Below are 24,191 nucleotides of genomic sequence, written 5' to 3'. Positions count from 1 at the left end.
TTTTTGCTCTGACATGCACTGTCAACTGTGGGACCTTATATAGACAGTGTGTGCCTTTCCAAATCTTGTCAAATCAATTGACTTTACCACAGGTGGACTCCAATCAAGTTGTTGAAACCTCTCAAGGATGATCAATGGAAACAGGATGAACCTGTGCTCAGTTTCAAGTCTCATAGCAAAGGGTCTGAATACTTATGTAAATAAGGTATTTTCTGTTTTACATTTGCAAAAAATTCTAATAACCTGTTTTTGCTTTGTTGTTGTTATGGGGTATTGTGTGTAGATTGAGGATTTTTTTTATTTAATCCATTTTAGAATATGGTTTAGCGAAACAATGTGGAAAGTCGAGCGGTCTGGATACATTCCGAATGCACTGTCATGAGCTTGCCCGTATTCTGTTGGCCGGATGTACCACTGTTTCATGTTCAACTTTTAGTTCCAGGACCAGGGTCGCATTAACTAAGTCGTGCAATGGGAAGCATTTTAAAATGAGCGTTTGTTATTGTACAAGTAGTCCCTCCCTTTTTAGGTCAGTTTTTTTTCTCCATTTAATTTCTAATGAGTAGGGCCTTAGCTCTTTGAACTGAGCAGAGTCATGAGCTTATTCATTAGGGGACACTGTAGCAAAGCCTTTTGCAATTGGGAAAAAATGAAAATGTGGGTTTCGTATTGGACAAGCTTCAGGCAGTCCCTCCTTGTTTGTCACTTTCTTTCGTTTGGTGCCTAATGAATGCGGGCCTGGGCTCTCGGGAACTTAAGGTTACTCATGTGTTAGCTAGAGTAATGAGTAGTATGTATCCTGTTTTGTTGTGTAGCACTTGATTTGAAATCCTATTGGACCCTATTGTCTCTAGTTTAGATGGGACTTTGACATGGGAGCTGAGGAATAGGACATATGCACAACCACAGCCAGACAGCTGGAACTGAATGAATAACAGCTATGGCAGCAAAAGAAAATACCTGGCTGACTCACTGTAGTTGGACTGCCAGCTTTGTCTAAACCAGAGGGACTGCCTTGCATCTTAGTAGGGTAGATGAATGTGTACTTCTGTGTATTCCAGTGAAGACTTGTTTATGATGAATGTGATTATGACAGGCTAGTGCATGAAGATGCCAGGGGCCTGTTCAGGAGGGTGCAGAATGTTCAGATGGAAATAGATTGCGTAGAACAATCCTGTCATTGTCTATCTAATCATTGTAAGCTCTATGCTATCTGCATTGCAACATTCTGAATGTTCAACATCACTGAATACACCCCTACTGTTTGAGTCAGAAGGTGAGCTTAGCTCTATGGCTGTGTTTTTAAAATCTGGAGTCAGATGAGGATATGAATATCACAGAAGAAGAGCGATACAAAAGTTAGTGTGCTAGAAGTAATGTGTGGAAACACCCCAGGCGTTTGCTAGGTGACTAAGCTATTTGTAAATCTTGTTCAGTTGTAAGTCAAGTGCATGGAACTGCATTGGATACAATAATCTGCTGGTTATTTCTTTAGCAATGCAGACGAGCAGAGAACACACACACTAAGGATGAAACCGACCACAAGGATAAGCTCCAGTCAACAAAATAAGAGGATGCCTCACACTGGGCTTCCTTTCCCATATCGGGTGGAACTTTACACATTGTCACAGTTTTGTTTTTAATCTCAGACTGGCATCAGCTATCCTGGTCTTAGCCAGGTGCCAGATCTGTTTGTGCTGTCATGCCAAATCCTATGTTCATTGGTGTGTCAATGACCACCATAGGAGTTAGCAAGAAAGCACAAACAGATCTGGGACCAGGCTAGCATAAACTGAAATGATGCAGCTAGGTCACATAAAAGTTAGAAGTGAAGAATAGAGGCACATTCTCTGCCGAGTGCCAACAGAAGAATCATGTAGAGTTTCTAGTTTCTCAAAGCTTCGGTGAGAATGTAGTAACACTGACATGTTATATCACGCTGCGTTGGTGTGTTCGTTCAGTGTGGATGGACAGTATGTTCACCAGTCTTCTGGACAATCCTCTAAAGATATTGTAGTTTTATTGTAGCTATAAAACCTTAAGCAAAATAATTGTTGTTGCAGGCTGGTCGACTATACAATGACATTGACTATAAAATCCAGGCATGCAGTGTGGAGACAAGGCGGTTAGATGTCAATCTATCAGCATTTAGCACTAATCAGCCACACACAGAAGCTAAGAGCATTTCCTGTGGTCCCACCAAGCCCTTTACAGAATTCACTGTTTCCATTTCAACTAGACCAGGGCCTATATTCACTAAGGGCAATTCCACGAAAACAGAATGATGAGATTTTTCACTTTTTAAAATGTGTGTCAAACAAAAAACAATGATTGCAAACTTAAACAAACCATACGACTCTATGCACAAGGTCTACTTTTAACAATTTCACCTGAAAAGTCCACATTGTTTTACTTGAACAGTGCAGATGCAAATGCAATTTTGTAAAATATTCATTGGAAATTGTAAAGTCGACCTTGTGCATAGAATTGTATGGTTTGTTTGACTTTGCCATACTTGGTTTATGTTTGGCACATATTATAAAGTAAAATATGTGTTTCAGCATCATTCTGTTGCCGTGGAATTGCCCCTAAGAATCTCAGTATTAGCGCTGATATTAGTTTAGTTTTTTAGATGATAATAATGTTACATGGATAGGTGTCAACCTGATACAAGATCACTACACATACTTTGAAAAGCTTTTTGAATACTGGCCCTGTTATCATTGTAAAACATACAGTAAACACTAACCATCACAATCAGCGATTATATCTACACACTAATGAAATCTGCCAATGCTCTGAATTCAACATCCAATGAGGATGATCACATACAATGCTTGCTGATCTGATTTCTTCCTTCTTACATGCTATGTTGGTAGTCTGGTTCTAGACTAGGTTGAAGATGACCAGGTTAGGACAAGCTAATCATTGCATTATGAAGCTTGTGAAAATAAACAAACGCATGGGACCAGCGCCGTCGCTAACTAGCATCGCTGGTCCCATTCTTAGAATTATTCCTCATTTATGCAAAGAGTTATATGATATTGTAATCCTCTTGTCTTCAACCTGGGTTCGAGACATCATCAACAACCCTGTCTGCCATGGAGTACCACTGTCTATTCTGGGAGATGAAGGTGTATTGGATCATAGGAAACTGTAGAACATGCCTGCCATGGAGCTCTGTCATGGAGTTTAATTAATAGTAGGAAAGATGTGTGTTATGTTCTCTCCCATATGAACTGCATCAATGGTATGTATATGATGTTGGGATGTTTTCTCCCCAGGCTTGTTGATGACAGGTGTGTGGTGCAGCCCGATGCAGGAGACCTGGCCAATCCGCCCAAAAAGTTCAGAGGTGAGTGGGAGGAGTCTGACCTGCTGCACAATCACATAGGTCACCAAGACTCGAGTGACAGTTAAATTGACACGCTGCCATTCAAATTAGTATGTATTAGTAAGCTTTTTGTGAAATAACACACCCCCTTACGAGTTCTGACTTTGCTGATAGTGACTTTATTGAGGAAGCTATATGATTGCCTCACCTAGCTGTTGTAAGATTAATACACAAACTGTAAGTCGCTCTGCATAGGATTGTCTGCTAAATTACTAATATAAAAAACATGTATGTTTGATTCATGTATGTATTCCTCTCACTCTCTAACACTCCTCCCTCCCTGTTTCTATTTCTTTATATATTTGTACATTTTTTCCTCTGCATTTCTTTCTTCCTCTCCATATCTTGTGTCTCTCTCCAGACTGCCTGTTCAAGGTGTGTCCGATGAACAGATACTCAGCTCAGAAGCAGTTCTGGAAGGCCAAACAGGGCAAACAAGGCAACAACAACACAGAAGAAGACCTATTCAAGAAGTTACAGGTATAAACTGTCTGCAAGTCCTAGTCTTCTTCATTCACAGTCCTGGGCAAGGCAACCACAGGGTGTGCAGGATTTTGATCCATCCTGGCACTAACACAACCGATTCACCGAATCAAGGGCTTAATCATTACTATAGTGAATTAGTCAAATCAAGTATTAGTGCTGGGCTGGAACAACAGTCTGCACGCCCTACAGGTCCCCAGGACCTGGACTGAAGAGCACTGCTTTGAAGGGCCAATGAGCAATTGAAACAATATCAAGGCGTTCTTCCAGCCACTGTTTGGGTAAAAAGCTGAGGGATGGGGCTGAAGATGTGTAACCACTCTCAAATTCATAGACCGAGCTATGGATGCAAGGACTGATCCTACATGATATCAAAATGATCATTTTAACAATGTTTTGAGGCTATACAGTGCTTGTTTACATTTACTTTGTACAACAAACTTATATTTTGGGTTCTGATTGGGTATGTCAGTTAAACTATGGCATTTATAAGTTAAGATTCAATGGGTACACCCAAAAATGGATGTAGAAACTGATGATTGCCCCTTTTTTTTTTTTAAGTCAACCAAGATCAGTTTGAGCAAGCCGAGGCACAGAATCACTTATCTTGATCACATAAGTAGTCATTTGAAATTCAAGGTGTTTAGATCAGTGACTGCACAATATGACTGCAATGTAATCAGTCCCAAACATGTTTTTGTTCATGTCCCAGCATGCAGCAGAACTGGAACAGAAGCAGAATGAGACGGAGAATAAGAAGCTGCTGGGAGAGGTGGTAAAGTACAGTAACGTCATCCAGGTAAAAGCCAACGACAGACAACTCCCTCTTATCTGAGGCAATATCTCTGTTTGCGTTGTGCCAGGAACCTTGTGTTTGTTTTCACTTGGTCACCAAGGCTGCCTTTCTGTTTGTAGTCTGGCCTCTAGTGCCTCACATTGCCATTGAGGCAATTTGTCAGCTTAAATGATGAATGGCACAGAGTAATTTAAGCTTGTATCATTTTCAATATTCAATTTAGTGCAGGTTCTTTCTGTGTGGTTTCCCAAGGTTTGTGGCCTCTGTGGTTTAAACAGCCGTATTAAAATAAGTGTTTTGGTCAGGTCCAGTCTTTTGCTGTTAAAAGATACAGCTTTTTTCATGTTTTCATCTGTGTGCTTATTTCATGCTAAAGCCAATATTTAAATTACTTGTCTTGAAATGGGAAACTTTTTTAATGATTTTGAATTGGTGGAATGAAATGATGAACTTGCCCTTACTCTAATAAAAAAAAAGAGTACCAATTTCTTTCGGTAACTGTTTCCTAGCAATAAAGAAATGTGATTGGTTAAGATTGGAGTTAGGTGTTGGGGTGGGATTCGAACCATGGATCTTGTGTAAGATGTGTCCTTGTGAATCGGCACCCTTTATTTTCCCATCAGCTTCTGCATATAAAGAGTAACAAGTACTTGACGGTGAACAAGCGTCTGCCAGCGCTGCTGGAGAAGAACGCCATGCGTGTGTCTCTGGACCCAGCTGGCAATGAGGGCTCCTGGTTCTACATCCAGCCCTTCTGGAAACTCCGCAGCGAGGGGGATAACGTAGGTACCCCTTTTTAGTGCTGATCTTGGTTCAAGGCCCCCCTATCTATATAATCCTATTAATTATTATTTGAAAGGCAAAACTGATCCTAGATCAGCACTTTTACTGAGCTGCTTTATGAAAAGGGGCCCTGACCTGACTCGCTACAGGCCAGTGCTTTGAATGCACCCTGTAAATAGGGCCAGGAGTTTTTCCCGGACATGTGACCCGGCGATGAAAACTCTTAGCCCTATTTACCATAGATGTCATGGTAAACCAAACATGATGAACCTCAGTATTGTTCATAATTATTTAACGTTTTTAGGGGCCGTCTTAGTATAGAACATTTCCTATTTGAATTAGATTGGTATTATGTTCAAGTAAAGTCTAATCCTTCTGAAATAACTTGATTGGTTTTCTCCTTTCCTTTTGCTTTAGCATCCTATGGTGGAAGGTATTCTTCTTGTTTGTAGTGCATGGTGTGTGTGTTAGGCCATGAGACTTGCTGTGAAAGCATGTTAGCACTAGCCTTGCATGTAGTCATTGAGCATTGAAAAACATAAGTACGTGAGTGCATTTCCACTAGTCTTCTACAATTTGCCATTTTTTTCCCCTTAAAGGGCCATTACATCACTTTTCCACCTCATATCCATAATCTCCGGTACCAAACCAGTGTCTACATATGTGAAAACGGCACTTTTCTATGATCTGTGGTTAAAAAGATGTTTTCACAGAGTGATTTTTCTAAACCTGCAACGGGTTTCTAGCCCAAGGGAGGGGATTTTCTTGTTCCCCACGTCACCGGGAATATCATAGTGTATTTTAACTTTTAAATTTTTTTCTACAAAACATAGACATGTGCAGTTTTCCATTATACTCTTATTGTGCTGGAGATAATGAAAATTAGGTTGAAAAGTGGTGGAGTTGCCCTTTAACTGTTATTGACTAACATTATCTGGAAGTTTTAGATTACAGCAATGCTATAGATAGATTGATACACTACATGACTAAAAGTATGTGGACACCTGCTCGTAGAACATCTCATTCCAAATTCATGGGCGTTAATATGGAGTTGGTCCCCCCTTTTCTGCTATAGCAGCCTCCACTCCTCTAGGAATGCTTTCCACTAGTTGTTGGAACATTGCTGCAGGGACTTGCTTCCATTCAGCCACAAGAGCATTAGTGAGGTCAGGCACGGATGTTGGGTGATTAGGCCTGGCTCACAGTCGGTGTTCCAATTCATCCCAATGAATAGGGGTTGAGAGGAAAAGGAAAAGTTGGAGGAACAGAATCATCTAGAATGTCATTGTATGCTTTAATGTTAAGATCACTGGAACTAATGGGCCTTGTCCGAACCATGAAAAACAGCCCCAGGGCCTCCCGGGTGGCGCAGCTGCATCGCAGCGCTAGCTGTGCCACCAGAGACTCTGGGTTCGCGTTCAGGCTTCCCACGGACCGGGAAGTCCGTGGGGCGACGCACAATTGGCCGAGCGTCGTCCGGGTTAGGGAGGGTTTGGCCGGTAGGGATATCCTTGTCTCATCGCGCACTAGCGACTCCTGTGGCGGGCCGGGCGCAGTGCACGCTAACCAGGCCGCCAGGTGCACGGTGTTTCCTCCGGCACATTGGTGCGGCCTGCTTCCAGGTTGGATGCGCGCTGTTTTAAGAAGCAGTGCGGCTTGGTTGGGTTGTGTATCGGAGGACGCATGACTTTCAACCTTCACCTCTCCCGAGCCTGTACGGGAGTTGTAGCGATGAGACAAGATAGTAACTACTAACAAGTGGATACCACGAAATTGGGGGTAAAAAAAACAACAACAAAAAACAGCCCCAGACCATTATTCTCCCTCCACCAAACTTGACAGTTGACGCTATGTATTTGGGCAGGCAGTGTTCTCCTGGCATCCTCCAAACATTGATTTGTCTGGCAGATGGTGAAACATGATTCATCGCTCCAGACAATGCGTTTCCACTGCTCCAGAGTCCAATGGCATCAAGCTTTACACCACTCCAGCTGTTGCGCATGTGTGCGGATGCTCGGCCATGGAAACCCATTTTATTAAGCTCCAGAGTAGCAGTTATTATGCTGACGTTGCTTCAAGAGGCGGTTTGGAACTCGGTAGTAAGTGTTGCAACCAAGGGCAGGCCATTTTTATGCGCTGTGTGCTTCATCACTGGGTGGTCCGTTCTGTAAGCTTGTGTGGCCTACAACTTTTAGGCCGAGCCGTTGTTGCTCCTAGACGTTTCCACTTCACAACAACAGCACTTACATTTAACCGGGGCAGCTCTAGCAGGGCAGAAATGTGATGAACTGACTTGTTTGAGCTCTTCAATAAGACCATTCTACTGCCAATGTTTGTCTATTGAGATTGGATGGCTGTGCTAAATTTGTATACAGCTGTCAGCAACGGGTGTGGTTGAAATAGCCGAATCCACAAATTTGAAGGGGTGTCAACATACTTTTGTATGTAAAGTGTAGATAAATTCTACGTCATTATTGGGATGGGTGCCTTTAAGTACAATTCTTCTCATGTCCATTTTTGTCAATTTCCATTCTGTTTATTGAGATATGTGTTTTGAATGTAGAGTACAGTTTGAATGGAGATGTTTGAGACTTTGGTGCACACAGGACAGTACACTGCATTCAACGTTTCACACTACCACACACATGGCTGTATGAGTGAATGAATGTCTATACACTATAAACCCTCGACATGCTTCACTTCCTTAATTTGACCATGTTTTGTGATCATCTACTATTGAAAATGATACACAGAATAAGCCCACTCACTCTATTTGCATTGTTCTGGGGAATGCTTAGATGGATAGTTGCCCTTTGCATGGGACAAGTTGTGACTGTGGACCTTTACTGTTTGAAGTGTCTCATACCTCTGTCCCATTGTCCTGTGATAGGTCCCCTAGGCATCTGCCTCATTTGTATTTATTTTCTACTCTCACTCTACTTGTAATCATGTGTGTGCTAGTGCCTGACCTGCTGTGGTTGGTCCCTAGGTGGTGGTGGGAGACAAAGTGGTCCTGATGCCCGTGAACGCAGGGCAGCCTCTCCACGCCAGCAACATTGAGCTGCTAGACAACCCTGGCTGCAAGGAGGTAAGATCCATGAAACAATTTGATTGGAGCTACAGTATAGCACTTACGATATAAAAATGGAAAACCGCATGGAAAACCAGTGCAGGAGAATGATGGCCATGTCTGTCCCAGCCTGCTATCTCCAACAATTCCTGCATTTGTATTTTTAATTGTGAATATTTTTATCCCTTCCTCCCCAATTTCATGGCATCCAATTGATAGTCTTGTCTCATCGCTGCAACTCCCGTGCGGACTTGGGAGAGGCGAAGGTCGCGAGCCGTGCGTCCTCCGAAACCCAACCAAGCCACACTGCTTCTTGACACAATGCCCACTTAAGCCAGAAGCCAGCCGCACCAATGTGTCGGAGGAACCACCGAACACCTGGCGACCGTGTCAGCGTGCACTGTGCCAGGCCCACCATAGGAGTTGCTAGTGCGCGATGGGACAAGGACATCCCTGCCGGCCAAACCCTCCCCTAACCCGGACCCTAACCCATTGGTCTCCCGGTTGCGGCCTACTGTGACAGAGCCTGGACTCGAACCCAGAATCTCTAGTGGCACAGCTAGCATTGCACTGCAGTGCCTTAGACCACTGTGCCACTCGGAAGGCCCCATTGTCGCATTTTTGAAGACTCCCAAAGAGCTGCTGGTCAGCACGTTTGTCTTTTTAAGCGCATGAGATGCGAGTGGCAGTGGTTCGAATCCAGGCATGTTTTTGTTTAGGCATGTCTTTATTTTCTATCCTTATCCTAACCCTTAGCTCTAACCCTTACCTAACCCTTACCTTACCTACTTGCTAGTATGCCTGAACCTACTGTAAACTTACCCTAACCACTCGCTAGCATGCCATAGCCTAACCTTATCCTAACCTTTAACCATAACGACTTGCTAACGCACCCATATCATAACATGCTTTGGAAACCTACCAGGTTGCAGTAGGTATTCAGATCCTTAAGAATCTTGTCTAGTGGTAGTGCGACAGACTACAGTCCATACATACCCCCTGGCGATGGGGTTACAAATGCCACCTCTGACCTGTCTTTCTCTATCGGTCTACCTTTCGACTATCGCTGTCCATAAAAATAGTACCTTCATGGTTGCAGAACTGACATTGTTGCAGGAATGGTTAACCATCTTAGGCTCTGAAAAGACGTGTATAATTCAGGTATAGTCATGACAGTCTGTTGGTCTTCTCTGCTCCTCTCCTTGGTTTTTCTGTAGGTGAACGCTGTGAACTGCAACACCAGCTGGAAGGTCACTCTGTTCATGAAGTTCAGTGACTACAGAGAGGACGTCCTCAAAGGAGTCAGTGTTTTTATCTTACCTCTTCTACATGCTGTCCGCCTAATGTCCTTCAGTGCAGACAGAGGGTTGTATGGAAATGTTGTTGATGGGGGGGCTCTCCGTCTTAGGTGAAAGAAATAATGCTGTCACATCCACATTTTAAAGTATTTTTTTTTAATGCTTCACAAATAGTTATTATGGCATCATGATTCTAATAATTAAATTATATGAATTTATGTTCAGTTGATAACTCAAATCAAGTGTTACTTTAAAGTATTTATTTAGTTTCTTAGCCCAAACAGCTAAACCATGTTGTTGTCTCTCAGGGTGATGTGGTGCGTCTGTTCCACGCTGAACAAGAGAAGTTCTTGACATGTGACGAATACAGGAATCAGCAGCACATCTTTCTCAGGACCACCCTAAGACAGTCTGCCACCTCTGCCACCAGCTCCAAAGCACTCTGGGAAATAGAGGTACCTACTGCACTATTTGCCTACTGATATGGTTCCGTCCCAGTTCTCCCAGTGTTCACCCGTGCACTCCTCCCCACACATGTATTGGTGTGGGTTAGTTTCCACCATATTTCTTACACCAGTCCTTTGCCTTTAATTTGAACAAAGTCAAGTGAACAAGTGTATACTTAGAATTGGGACGGAGCTAGAAGCACATTCTCTGCTCAGATTTTAGCTCATGATTTTGTAGAACTAGTGGAAAAACCTGTTTTGATTAGGAAATTCCCCAGAGGGAGATTAAACAAGTGTCTTCCTCGTAAACAAATACATTACCTCATACTATGATGTTATTAATGGAGCTGAGTGATATTGAGAACTCTTTCTTCGTTGATCAGTGTGTTTTTAAATGTTTCTATGTCAGGTTGTGCACTACGACCCCTGCAGAGGGGGTGCCGGCCAATGGAACAGCCTGTTTCGCTTCAAACACCTGGCCACTGGAAACTACCTGGCTGCAGAGGTAGGCTGTTACCTTCTCCCCTCTTCTCTCTCTTTGACTGTGTGTCAAACGGTTGTCGTGGTTATCGGTTGTCTTTTCATTGTGTTTTGACTCTGCTGCTCAATTTGAATACCGTTCATTTAAATACTCTATCCATGAATGACTAATCTTGTACAGTAATACAGGATGTTGTTCACTTTCATAGCTTTTTACATTTCCAAAAACCCACAATATAATACATTCCATGTAAGATAATACTTATCTTATCACATGATGGAACATTTTTTACTAAAATGTGCAATTACCAATGCTACCAACTCATGTTTGAGTGTTTTCTGACTTGACTGATTGCCAATGTGTGGGTGTTTTCCACTCCGGTTAACATCCTGTCACTGTTGGTTAATCCCTACTTTACATAAAACGGAGAGAAATGCCAACAGACCACAATGCAGCTTTCTGTGTAGACTACTCTCTCTGTACTGTCTCTTATGTCAGTCCTCTCTCTGTGGTCAGGCTGTAAGGGTGCTGGTCTAGAATCAGGTCTTCCCTGTCCACATAATCCTATTAATTATGATCTAAAAGTAAACACTGATCCTATATCAGCTCTGAGATTCTTTGAATACTGTGTGCTTTAGCTAACCCTACTGATTACTCATGTATGGCATGAAAACTATAGTCCTAGGAGTTGGGATTTGGCTAGGCCTCTAGCTACAGACTGTTTCTGTGCATTATACATCTACGATCAGGCTTGTAGTGAGCAGATGTTGATGTTCCAGACGTGCTGCAGATGGCAGTGTTCCCATTTCTATGGCCTAGTGATGGGTGTTCCGAGTCTTTATGGTGAACCGGATAGTTTGGCTACGTTCACCTAAAATGAGCCATTCATTTGGTTCCTGAACGGCTCATTGTTCAGTAGTGCTTAGGAAAAAAACTGATACATTTCACATTTCCTACCATTATGTCAGAATGTGAAATGTGAGTTCAAATACATTTTACCTGATGAAATTAGATTACTGCGAAATCACTGCAAAACATTTTCAGAGAATGTTTTTAATCGTTGAGCTCAAAAGCAGGATGCCAATCAAGGAGCGAAATGAACAGCTCTTTCACAGATGCGATTCGGTTCCCTAAGTTCATAAAAAAGATCTGTTCAAAAAGAGCTTAGTTCGCAAAGCGACCCATCACCATTATGGCCCTCTCTCTCTAATCTCCTTCATTGTGCTGTACAGGTGCAGCACTGCAAGGAGAATTTCCCAAAGTAGATAATAAAGTGAATCAAATCTGTCAACTTAATCACAATCAACAAACGGTTCATCTAGAATAGTTTCTCAGACAATATTGGGAAGAGTGTGGGGTCTGAATAGTTGGCTGTGAGGAAAATGTTACCGTTGATGAAGAAAGTGATTGACTGACTGACCTGTCTTTCTATAGATTAACCCTGATTTCCGGGATGAAAGTGTGGCATCCAAAGCAGAGGTGAATCAGGTTAGTGAAACACTGGTTTTAGTCTGGACCTCATACCACATGGTTGAAATCAGTGGAAATATCTATGAGTATTCTGGTGTGTGTGGTGTTTAACAATGCATGACCACGGTCTCTTAGATGAGATTTTACTAACAGTACTGCGTAAAGGGTAGATCAAAAGCTTAGGGAACTGTGCATCCTCTGTTTCTGCTAAGAGAGCAACTTTGTGGGTGTGTTTCTATGCATTCATAGAGGGAGTGTGTACCTGTCAAACCCCGGGCCTCCTGCTGGGCCCTCTGTTCTCTCACACCACCACACTCAAACTCCTATTACGCAATACCTTTTCCTCTCTTACACTCACTAGCAAGAACAGACTCATCCGCTCACATGCAAACTCTTTCTTCCCTTCTTTCCTCTCTCTCTTTCTCTCTCTCTCTCTCACATGCACGCGCACACATACTCACAACATACACAACCAGGGGTTGGAACCAAAATTATTTTCCAATCGTTTCGTTCTGAACAGAACCCCCGTTTTTTTGTTCCATTCTACAGTTCCGAGCAGAAAAAAAGTATTGGTTTATATCATTCCTTTTTTAACCTTTTTTTTTGCTCATTAAATGACTTCACCAATCAGTGTGGATAGAGCAGGCAAGCTAGTTGTTTACAGGCGTGATAGGCTACGCTTGTCTGTCCATGGCACAAGATGCTACTGAAATTTTGCAGATGGTGAGAGAGCCAGAGAGGGTTGAAGAGGAGGCTTGAAGCGCTGGCCATCTTGTTATGATATGCATTATATAATTATGTCCACAGGATTATTCCTAGGAGGAGTGGTTTCTATGGAGGAACTTTTACATTTCCTTTGAGCTAGCTATTTTTGTAGTTAATAAGTGAAACTTGATAACTAGGCCTATAGTATCCTTAACTAGCATTAAAGAAAGGTATCCATTCTTCTCTATCCAATAAAAAGTATTCTCCCTATCTTCTGAATTAGGATGTAACGTCAGTACAGTAGCCTATGATTCGAAGGGGGGAAGGGGCAGGTTGCCTAAACATGCGCTCACACACTGGCAAAGATCTTTAACTTGCAGGCAGACACTGGAATATGTTTCTGAGTGACAGAGTGAGGACTTTGCATAAGCGCTTTTTTGTTATTAACCGATACCCACGCTTTTAAAATAACTGTCCTGTTCTGGTATAGTATGGATCACTTTAATTCCAGGTTCCATTTCGGTTCCTTAAATTTTATTTTCCGTTTTTCTGTTCTTTTCCAACCCCTGTACCCAATGTAGACAATGTACAAACTCTATTTCAATACAGACTTTCCTCCTCTTGCCGACCTTCTGCATTGGTATTCTGCGTCCGCTCACACAAGAACACCAACTCGTCTCAGACACTCAGTGGGCCCCTTATATAACATCTGAGTGTGGGGGTGCTCTTTGAGAGAGCGAGATAGAGGAGGGGAGACAGACGTGCTGTCTGCTCTGCTGTTATGTACTGCTGGATGGTGTGAGTCACCCAGACGAGAGGAGGTGATAAGGCACAGGGGTGGCTCAGAGGAGCTCTTTCCCATTGACATGCATAGAGCACAGCGGTTAACCCTCCCAGGACTGGCCTGTTATCTGTCTGCAGCATCCACACAGTGCAATCCAAACCTCATCCACTATCTCATTGTAATAATGTAAGCTGACAATTTATTAGATCTTTATTTTATTTTTTTACAGCGCTTTGAATCTGTGGCACAGGTTTATTGATATTAGCATTGAGAATGCTTTAGGTGCAAGAACTTTGGTATCCATCTTTGTGTGTCTGCTGTGTGTCTGCAGACGGAGACAGATACAGCGTACTCCAAGAGGAAGCGTCAGGCTGCAGAGAAGATAGCCTGCACCCTGGTGTCTGTGCCCCATGGCAACGACATCGCTTCTCTGTTTGAGCTGGACGCCACCACGCTACAGATGGCTGACTGTCTGGTGCCCAGGTCAGACAATGGCCCCTAAAACACATTTAAAAAGATCTAAAACACTGTATACATTTTAAAGGACTCTTAAAAGAGATCTCGAAAACATCCTAAGAAACAATATATACACACAACTAGTGCAAAGAGGTGGGTTAGAACTAGGTTGAATATTTTCCTATTGAAAACTACAACTCCGTACAACATCCCACAGTTCGTTCTTGATTTGATGTTTCTCATGCTTGATAGTATTTCTCTCTAGAGACAAGGAGCATTGAGCTCACAAAAAAAAACTAAATTTAATTCAAGTAATTGATTTCAATTCAAGTAATTAATTTCAGTTAATCGCTCAGCACTACTCAAAACACACTGCAAACACACTGTGCCTTCCCTCAGGAACTCGTACGTACGGTTGAGACACCTATGTACCAACACCTGGGTGAGCAGCACCAACTTCCCCATCGACGCTGAGGAGGAGCGCCCCGTCATGCTCAAGGTCCAATACTACACCCCTGCTGTTTAAGTTCCACTTATGATATTGTGCTTATCACAATGTAGTCAACCTTTTCCCCCAAAACTTTTCAACATTGTAAGTTACTATTAGACAGGTTTGATTCTGGTGTTTGGAGGGATTGTTGTTGAGTCTATAAGCCTACAGTACATGAGTCGTTAATTTCATACTGAATTCCCTCTTCCCACAGATTGGCACGTGCCCTACGAAGGAGGACAAGGAGGCATTTGCTATTGTCTCTGTACCCCTGTTTGAGGTCCGAGACCTGGACTTTGCCAACGATGCCAACAAGGTCCTGGAGTCGACCGTGAAGAAGCTGCAGTATGGCAACATTGCTCAGAATGAGAGGAGGTACAGCACAGTCCTGCTGACACAACCAAGACATCCTGGCTGTGTCTGGAAATGTCGCTTGCCAGCAAATCCTTGCTTCCTCCTTACTTGTTTTTTAAAATTCCTTGCTCCTCTCTCAAAGTGCATTTGTCGAGGGAGCCAAATGTTTTATTTTACCTTTATTTAACTAGGCAAGTCAGTTAAGAGTCAGTCAAATGGAGGAAACCAGGACAAAGAAAGCAAGGATTTGACGGCCAGTAACGTTGTTCGACAGTGCAGTGCAATTGAAATGCGCCTGAGTAAAATACATCGTGATAGAGTCCGTATCGGAGCTACATTATGTCCCCTAGTGACACAGCCAACATGGTTACATTGTTTATTTGGTGCAATACTATGTAATTCAATCTGTTTTCAATTAGTATTTTTATTGCATGTATTTATTTCCTCATTCTCTGGAATCTCTGTGTCTGCAATAACTGTCTCTCAGACAGATAATGTGTTCTGTGTAATTAACTAATGTTCTTTTGCGGGCCCGTGTTTCCCAGGTTTGTGACCAAGCTGTTGGAGGACCTGATCTTCTTTGTGTGCGAGGTCCCCAACAACGGTCAGGACGTGCTGTCTGTGGTCATCTCCAACCCCAACAGGGAAAGGCAGAAACTAATGAGGGAACAGAACATTCTAGCCCAGGTCAGCTCACTCATACACACACTCTCCCAGAATATCACCTAAAGGAGTATCCTCTAGCTTTGGTCTTGAGTCTGATTCTGCTTTGGCCAGTTCCTGTTCTGTCTGTCATTGTCATAACAAATATATTGGGTAATGATGACAGAGAAGCTTTTTGTATCTTACAAACACTGTTAAATTGAGCTACAAGTGTGCAGATTTATTTTGACTTCATAGACGTATTGGCTAACGCAGAAGCAGACTGGCACCCAAGCTAGAACGTGAATTCCACCCAAGCTAGAAGGTGAATTCCACTGTCTCCTTCCACATTACACTGTGACTTATTAGAGTGCAGAGAGCAGGCTCCCTCTGATCACAGTAATTGAAGGGATTAATTATAAGTAAATTCTGCCTAAGGCTGTGCTAATAGCATTGTCATAGCATTGTTAGTAGTAATGATGCTGGCAGTGGTAGTTACTGTGAATAGGGATGATACGGACAACAAAATAATCAGAATCATGAACAAGTAATTTTGTCTGTCTCTGATCTCTTCTGCTGTCTGCTTTCTCCAGATTTTTGGTATTCTGAAGGCTCCATTCACAGACCAGGGGGAGGGTCCCATGCTGAAGCTGGAGGACTTGGGGGACCAGCGCTATGCTCCCTTTAAGTACATGCTGCAGCTGTGCTACCGGGTGCTGCGCCACTCCCAACAGGACTACCGCAAGAACCAGGCTAGTAGCACTGTAGCTTTGTCCAACTCGCAACCCTGACTCTATCTTGGTCAATATGATCAATAACTGTATGTTATATAATTAAGCAATTAGCCGGAGGGGGTGTGGTATATGGCCAATATATCACAGCTAAGGGCTGTGTCCAGGCGATGCGTCGTGCCTAAGAACAGCCTTTAGCTGTGGTATACTGGCTATATACCATAACCCCCCCGAGGTGCCTTATTGCTATTGTAAACTGGTTACCATCATTAGAGCAGCAAAAATAAATATTTTGTCATACCCGTGGTATACGGTCTGATATACCACGACTGTCAGCCAATCAGCATTCAGGGCTCGAACCACCCAGTTTATAATATAAGCTTATATGTAGGCAGTCGTGTTTGGGAATGATGTAGATCCATTGTATGCTGGTTGAAGTATCTCAAGTTCATATACACAACCCAGATGTATTCCTATAATGGTATCCATTTCGACTAACTGGTCTCCTTCTGCCCTCTAGGAGTACATAGCCAAGAAGTTCTCCATCATGCAGTCTCAGATCGGTTATGAGATCCTGGCGGAGGACACAATTACAGCTCTGCTCCACAACAACCGCAAGCTGCTGGAGAAACACATCACAGCCAAGGAGATTGAGACCTTCGTCAAACTGCTGCGTCGCAATCGAGAGCCCAGGTCAGGACAGAGCAGAGCAGGGAGGAGGAATGAATACTATACCTAACACACATTATAAACTGGATGGTTCAATCCCTGAAAGCCGTTGTATATCAGACCGTATATCACGAATATGACAAAATATATATTTGTACTGTTCTGATTATGTTGGTAACCAGTTTATAATAGTAATAAGGCACCTCGGGGGTATATGGCCAATATACCACAGCTAAGGGCTGTATCCAGGCACTCTGCGTTTCGTCCTGCTAAGAACAGTCCTTACCCGTGATATATTGGCCGTATACCATGCACCCTTGGGCTTTATTGCATAATTATAACATGCATATGACACACCCCCACACACATTTGATCCACAAATAGATATGCACACTGGGGCTATAAAGCACAATGTGCCACACAAACAAAAAACCTATGTATATTACAGTATATTTGTGTTGCCTATGATTGTTAGGTATTGGTAAGCCACTCTACTGGGGTCAACGTCTTTGAGCATATTTAGTCCAATCCGTTTGGTTGTCCTCTTCTGTCTAATCAGGTTCCTGGACTATCTGTCAGACCTGTGTGTGTCCAATAAGACGGCCATTCCAGTGACACAGGAGCTTATCTGTAAATTCATGCTGAACTCCGCCAATGCTGACATCCTCATCCAGACCAAGTGAGTCTCACGCATATATATATATACATACACACACACACGCCTGTGCGATCTACCTAACACTGGTGGCCAGGTTTTCATATTGGGGACTGATGTTTGACCTGGCTGTGCTATACACTAGAAATTCACAATCACATAAGCTGGTATATCTGTGTAAGAAGGCACCGCATGGGTGAATGACATTAAGCTGGTGTATGCAGATGCAAAGAGAAGTAGCAGATCTTGTGTGTGGTAGTGTATACGTGGGTGTGTGGTTGAGCTCCAGAGTGAAGAATGAATGCTTCCATTTCCTTCTCCCCCTCTCCTTCTCCTCCTTTTCCTCCCACCCAGGCTAATCCCCAACACAGAGACATCCCTGGAGTCGTCCTTGCTGCTGGAGGACGCAGAGGAGGAGGAGGTGTGGCTCTACTGGATCGACAGCCACAAGGAGCCGCACGGCAAGTCCATCCGCCACCTGGCCCAGGACGCCAAGGGCAACCACAAGCTGGACAGTGACATCATCACCTACTACAGGTACTAGACAGCTGCTGCAGCAAGGTGTTCTGGGGGTCTTTATTGGACTGTATGGCGAAACATTGGTTCGCCAATTTATTGATGTATGATGAGTGTCCAACTTAGTTTCGGGTCCGTTAGGCAACAGTCCACCTTGTGTCTTCAGCTCAACTACCAAACATTTCACGTCATATTTCTATGACACACCTATGACACCTGTCTTCCGTGTATATCCTCTCCCCCTTCCCCATTCACCCTCCAGATACCAGCTCAACCTTTTTGCCAAGATGTGTCTGGACCGCCAGTACCTGGCCATCAACCGGTTGTCCAGCCAGCTGCCCGTGGAACTGATCCTGCGCTGCATGTTTGACGACTGCCTGCCCTACAACCTGCGTGCCTCTTTCTGCCGCCTCATGCTGCACATGCACGTGGACCGCGAGCCCCAGGAGGCCGTGGTGGCTGTGCGCTACGCCCGCCTCTGGACCGAGATCCCCTCCAAGATCACCATCCACGAGTGAGTGTTGTTTGAGGGGGTGTTGTTTATGTGGCTTTGGGATCTGTGGATGTGACAATAGCATACTGTATCTGTAACTGGCACACCACATGAAAGGAAACAGCCTCTGGTTAGAGATTTATCACAGATGAATTGCATCTTCAGTTTGCTGCATGTTTCATGCATCTAGGTAGCGAGAACACTTTATTTTCTATAGAGAAACATTGCAGTCAGATTTTCTAGGCTGAAGGTCTATTTCACAGCTTTAAACAACTGATTGAATTGCATTGTTAATTAGTTTCTCATGTAGAGATTGCATAGTTGCTGTGCTATATAATAACGGTCTCCATAGGTATGAGTATGAGTTCAGAGACACCTCCAGAGAGGAGATGAAGAGGAAGTTTGCCCCCACCATGGAGTTTGTAGAGGAATACCTCAAAGACGTGGTCAGCCAACCCTTTCCCTTCGGAGATAAAGAGAAGAATGAATTGACTCTGGAGGTAAAAACACACAACTATTTGTAATTGGTTGTTATCCATTCCAAACTATGGATATAGATGTCATGGAAATTCTTACACAGGGACACTCGAAGTCAATCTTAAATGAATCATTGTTTGTCAGTGCGCTGGAGAGGTTCCAGCCAACTCAGTGCACCATAGTACACATGTCAGTCAGAAGCTCTGCCTGGGCAGTACATGGACAAGTTATATTTGCATGATTTAGTATAATTAATCATTGACGTTTTGTTTCATTCATGTGACTGACCAATACTGGTTCATAACATGTGACTGACCAATACTGGTTCATAACATGTGACCGACCAATACTGGTTCATAACATGTGACTGACCAATACTGGTTCATAACATGTGACTGACCAATACTGGTTCATAACATGTGACAGACCAATACTGGTTCATAACATGTGACTGACCAATACTGGTTCATAACATGTGACTGACCAATACTGGTTCATAACATGTGACTGACCAATACTGGTTCATAACATGTGACAGACCAATAACTCACAAGGCTTCTTCTCTCTAAGCTGAGACCTTGAAACTGCGATATCTTTCATTCTTACAACAAGGTCTGGGCGTACTGCCAAATTGCAGATACTGATAATTGAGGATGCGTTAAATCAGTCACTTGCATGAACACAGAAATTGGTTATTAGAACAGCACATGAATAGAACACAGAAATGAGCACAAACATTCAAATCCCTATTACATAGACATGCTCACTTTCTTTTTTTTCGGGTCAATTTTTATTACAATTTTCACAAGACAATATACATACAATATAACATCACAAACACAATAATACAACCTTACAACAATCATTTTCCCATCTCACCCAGTGGTGACCCCCCCCCCCCCCACGCCCAACACAAAGAAAATAACGGACACGATCACTTTCTGATGTTAAAGTTGCGTCTATCTCTGGCCTCTGGGGAAATCCTTCCCTCTTCTCTGGTCTTGTAGGTGGTACATCTGGCCCGTAACCTGGTCTACTTTGGCTTCTACAGCTTCAGTGAGCTGCTGCGTCTCACACGTACCCTCCTGGCCATACTGGACTTTGTCCAGCACCCACTCACCTACATGGACAAGCTCAGCAAGAGTCCCGAGGCAGGTGAGTCACACAGAGAATGAATGAATTAACTGATTCAAACATTTTGTTAAATCACAAAACAATGTATTTGTTTACTAAGTTTATTAAGCATACACAGTGCATATAGGCTAATTGATAGATGAGTTTCCAGATCTGAAACTTCAAGAGACATGGGTTCTGTTCCTCATCTCTTTATTATACTTACTGAAGTCAAAAGTGCTTTTATGTTCTGTGTAGTGTTAATTAGGACACACAGTGTAAAATGTTTTCAAATGTTTTGCAACAGAATATTAGCGTTCCTTATTGGACAAAGCCAGGTAGTCCCTCTCTGTTTCAGTCCATTTCCTTATGTTTGGTTCCTAATGAATACCTCCATGGTCTCCCTGTCCTCCAGGAAACAACGTGTTGCGTACCATCCACGGCGTGGGGGAGATGATGACACAGATGGTGCTGAGTAGAGGGTACGTCCTGCCTCACCACCTCCCCGACACGCCCCCGTCCCTCCAGCACGGAATACAGCCCTTCCTTCTGCCTGACAACGAGGACGTCATGGTCATGGATACCAAGCTCAAAATCATTGAGATCCTACAGGTGAGTGGAGCGCCACCATGTGGTCTGGAGGGCCAGTTACCTGTAACTGTTCTAAAGTAGTGGCTTGAGGCTGGCTGTGGTCTGATTCTCTACACCGGTCTCCAATGCTTTATAATGCTTAAGGGGAAGTGATCGTGTGTATACTTCTGGGTCAAGGGTAGAGAAATGGAACGCAACCGCTTGTTCTTGAAATCATGAATTGCGTCATAAAATGAGATCCTTGCTAAACTTTTTTTGTGTGGTTGATTACAAGCAATCTCTAAACATAGTTTGGTAGCCACTGTTTTAAGGTCTCTGATTTATCACTTTTAGCTTGAATATGGAGTTGAGGTATTCGACATTGTGACCCTTTATTTATCGCCTTCTATCTTGTTCTCCCATCAGTTCATCCTGAGTGTGCGGCTGGACTACAGGATCACCTACTTGCTATCCATCTATAAGAAAGAATTTGGGGACAGGAATCTACCAGACAGCTCTATGTCGGTGTCTGAATTCCCTTCCATGTCAGGTAAAACTCTACCGTCACATATGGACATCTTGGCCTGGTCTCAGATCTGTTGTACTGTCTTGCCAACTCCTATTTTTATTATTTTTATTTCACCTTTATTTAACCAGGTAGGGTAGTTGAGAACAAGTTCTCATTTGCAACTGCGACCTGGCCAAGATAAAGCAAAGCAATAAACAAACATACAGTAGAAAAATCAATATATAGCATGTGCAAATGAGGTAGGATAAGAGAGGTAAGGCAATAAATTGGCCATGGTGGCGAAGTTATTACAATATAGCAATTAAACACTGGAATGGTAGAATGTGCAGAAGATGAATGTGCAAGTAGAGATACTGGGGTGCAAAGGAGTAAGATAAATAAATACAGTATGGGGATGAGGTAGATTGGATGGGCTATTTACAGATGAGCTACAGTGGGGAGAAAAAAGTATTTAGTCAGCCACCAATTGTGCAAGTTCTCCCACTTAAAAAGATGAGAGAGGCCTGTAATTTTCATCATAGGTACACTTAAGCTATGACAGACTAAATTAGAAAAAAAAATCCAGAAAATCACATTGTAGGATATTTTATGCATTTATTTGCAAATCTCCAGCTTTAGTGATTTTTGCAGTTCGATCCAGTCATTGGCAGCAGAGAACTGGAAGGAGAGGCGGCCAAAGGAAGCATTGATTTTGGGAGTGACCAGTGAGATACACCTGCTGGAGCGCGTGCTGCTATGGTGACCAATGAGCTGAGATAAGGCGGGGCTTTACCTAGCAGAGACTTGTAGATGACCTGGAGCCAGTGGGTTTGGTGATGAGTATGAAGCGAGGGCCAGCCAACGAGAGCGTACAGGTCGCAGTGGCGGGTACTATATGGGGCTTTGGTGTCAAAACGGATGGCACTGTGATAGACTGCGTCCAATTTGTTGAGTAGAGTGTTGGAGGCTATTTTGTAAATGACATCGCCAAAGTCGAGGATCGGTAGGATGGTCAGTTTTACGAGGGTATGTTTTGCAGCATGAGTGAACAATGCTTTGATGCGAAATAGGAAGCCGTTTCTATATTTAATTTTGGATTGGAGATGTTTAATGTGAGTCTGGAAGGAGAGTTTACAGTCTAACCAGACACTTAGGTATTTATAGTTGTCCACATATTCTAAGTCCGAACCGTCCAGAGTAATGATGTTGGACGGGCGGGCAGGTGCGGGCAGAGATCGGTTGAAGAGCATGCATTTAGTTTTACTTGCATTTAAGAGCAGTTGGAGGCCACGGAAGGAGAGTTGCATGGCATTGAAGCTCATCTGGAGGTTAGTTAACAGTGTCCAAAGAAGGGCCAGAAGTATACAGAATTGTCATCTGTGTAGAGGTGGATCAAAGAATCGCCAGCAGCAAGAGCGACATCATTGGTGTATACAGAGAAGAGAGTCGGCCTGAGAATTGAACCCTGTGGCACCCCTATAGAGACTGCCAGAGGTCCGGACAACAGGCACTCCGATATCACATACTGAACTCTATCTGAGTAGTAGTTGGTGAACCAGGCGAGGCAGTCATTTGAGAAACCAAGACGGTTGACTCTGCCAATAAGAATGTTGTGATTGACAGAGTCGAAAGCCTTGGCCAGGTCGATGAATACAGCTGCACAGTTATGTCTCTTATCGATGGCGGTTATGATATCGTTTAGGACCTTGAGTGTGGCTGAGGTGCACCCATGACCAGCTCGGAAACCAGATTGCATAGCGGAGAAGGTACGGTGAGATTCGAAATGGTTGGTAATCTGTTAACTTGGCTTTCGAAGACCTTAGAAAGGCAGGGTAGAATAGATATAGGTCTGTAGCAGTTTGGGTCAAGAGTGTCCCCCCCTTTGAAGAGGCGGATGACCGCGGCAGCTTTCTAATCTATGGGAATCTCAGACGAAAGAGAGGTTGAACAGGCTAGTAATAGGGGTTGCAACAATTTCGGCAGATCATATTATAAAGAGAGGGCCCAGATTGTCTAGCCCGGCTGATTTGTATGGGTCCAGATTTTGCAGCTCTTTCAGAACATCAGCTATTTGATTTTGGGGGGAGGTATGGGCGAGTTGCTGTGGGGAGCGCAGGGCTATTGACGAGGGTAGGGGTAGCCAGGTGGAAAGCATGGCCAGCTGTAGAAAAATGCTCTCAATTATAGTGGATTTTATTGGTTGTAACAGTGTTTCCTAGCCTCAGTGCAGGGGGCAGCTGGGAGGTTTCTTGCTCTTATTCTCCATGGACTTTAGTGTCCCAGAACTTTCCAGATTTGTTTCTGGAAAGATAGATTTTTAAAAGTAGAAGTTAGAATTGTTTGGGTACAAACCTGGATAGTAAGACAGAACTCTGCAGGCTATCTCTGCAGTAGATTGCAACACCGCCCCCTTTGGCAGTTGTATCTTGTTGGAAAATGTTATAGTTAGGGATGAACATTTCAGGGTTTTTGGTGGACTTCCTAAGCCAGGTTTCAGACACGGCTAGGACATCCGGGTTGGCAGAGTGTGCTAAAGCAGTGAATAAAACAAACTTAGGGAGGAGGCTTCTAATGTTAACATGCATGAAACCAAGGCTTTTACTGTTACAGAAGTCAACAAATGAGAGCACCTGAGGAGTAGGAGTGGAGCTAGGCACTGCATGGCCTGGATTAACCTCTACATCACCAGAGGAACAGAGTAGGAGTAGGATGAGGGTATGGCTAAAGACTATCAGGACTGGTCGTTTAGTGCGTTCAGAGCAGAGAGTAAAAGGAGCAGGTTTCTGGGTGTGAGAGAATAGATTCAA

At 43.4% G+C, this 24,191-nt stretch overlaps 1 protein-coding gene across 2 annotated transcripts in view; it reads left to right on the top strand.

Moving 5' to 3' along the window:
• The window catches only part of LOC109866991 (inositol 1,4,5-trisphosphate receptor type 2), a 151,913-nt gene that overhangs the window by 16,888 nt on the left and 110,834 nt on the right, over positions 1-24,191 (top strand). For both annotated transcript variants that reach the window (XM_031801972.1, XM_031801973.1), the window contains exons 2-23: positions 3,285-3,355; positions 3,756-3,874; positions 4,590-4,676; positions 5,297-5,455; positions 8,446-8,544; positions 9,744-9,827; positions 10,133-10,279; positions 10,680-10,775; positions 12,186-12,239; positions 14,042-14,193; positions 14,566-14,665; positions 14,871-15,031; positions 15,556-15,697; positions 16,246-16,404; positions 16,904-17,076; positions 17,612-17,731; positions 18,062-18,244; positions 18,486-18,737; positions 19,069-19,216; positions 20,201-20,348; positions 20,722-20,918; positions 21,303-21,426. In XM_031801972.1, the coding sequence (XP_031657832.1) occupies positions 3,285-3,355; positions 3,756-3,874; positions 4,590-4,676; positions 5,297-5,455; positions 8,446-8,544; positions 9,744-9,827; positions 10,133-10,279; positions 10,680-10,775; positions 12,186-12,239; positions 14,042-14,193; positions 14,566-14,665; positions 14,871-15,031; positions 15,556-15,697; positions 16,246-16,404; positions 16,904-17,076; positions 17,612-17,731; positions 18,062-18,244; positions 18,486-18,737; positions 19,069-19,216; positions 20,201-20,348; positions 20,722-20,918; positions 21,303-21,426 (2,975 nt within the window). The remainder of the gene's footprint in view (positions 1-3,284; positions 3,356-3,755; positions 3,875-4,589; positions 4,677-5,296; positions 5,456-8,445; positions 8,545-9,743; positions 9,828-10,132; positions 10,280-10,679; positions 10,776-12,185; positions 12,240-14,041; positions 14,194-14,565; positions 14,666-14,870; positions 15,032-15,555; positions 15,698-16,245; positions 16,405-16,903; positions 17,077-17,611; positions 17,732-18,061; positions 18,245-18,485; positions 18,738-19,068; positions 19,217-20,200; positions 20,349-20,721; positions 20,919-21,302; positions 21,427-24,191) is intronic.

The sequence above is a fragment of the Oncorhynchus kisutch genome, linkage group LG22, assembly GCF_002021735.2.
Source record: "Oncorhynchus kisutch isolate 150728-3 linkage group LG22, Okis_V2, whole genome shotgun sequence".
Lineage (NCBI taxonomy): Eukaryota > Metazoa > Chordata > Actinopteri > Salmoniformes > Salmonidae > Oncorhynchus > Oncorhynchus kisutch.
The sequence above is the reverse complement of the archived record's forward strand: the minus strand, read 5'-3'. Positions and strand labels throughout refer to the sequence as shown.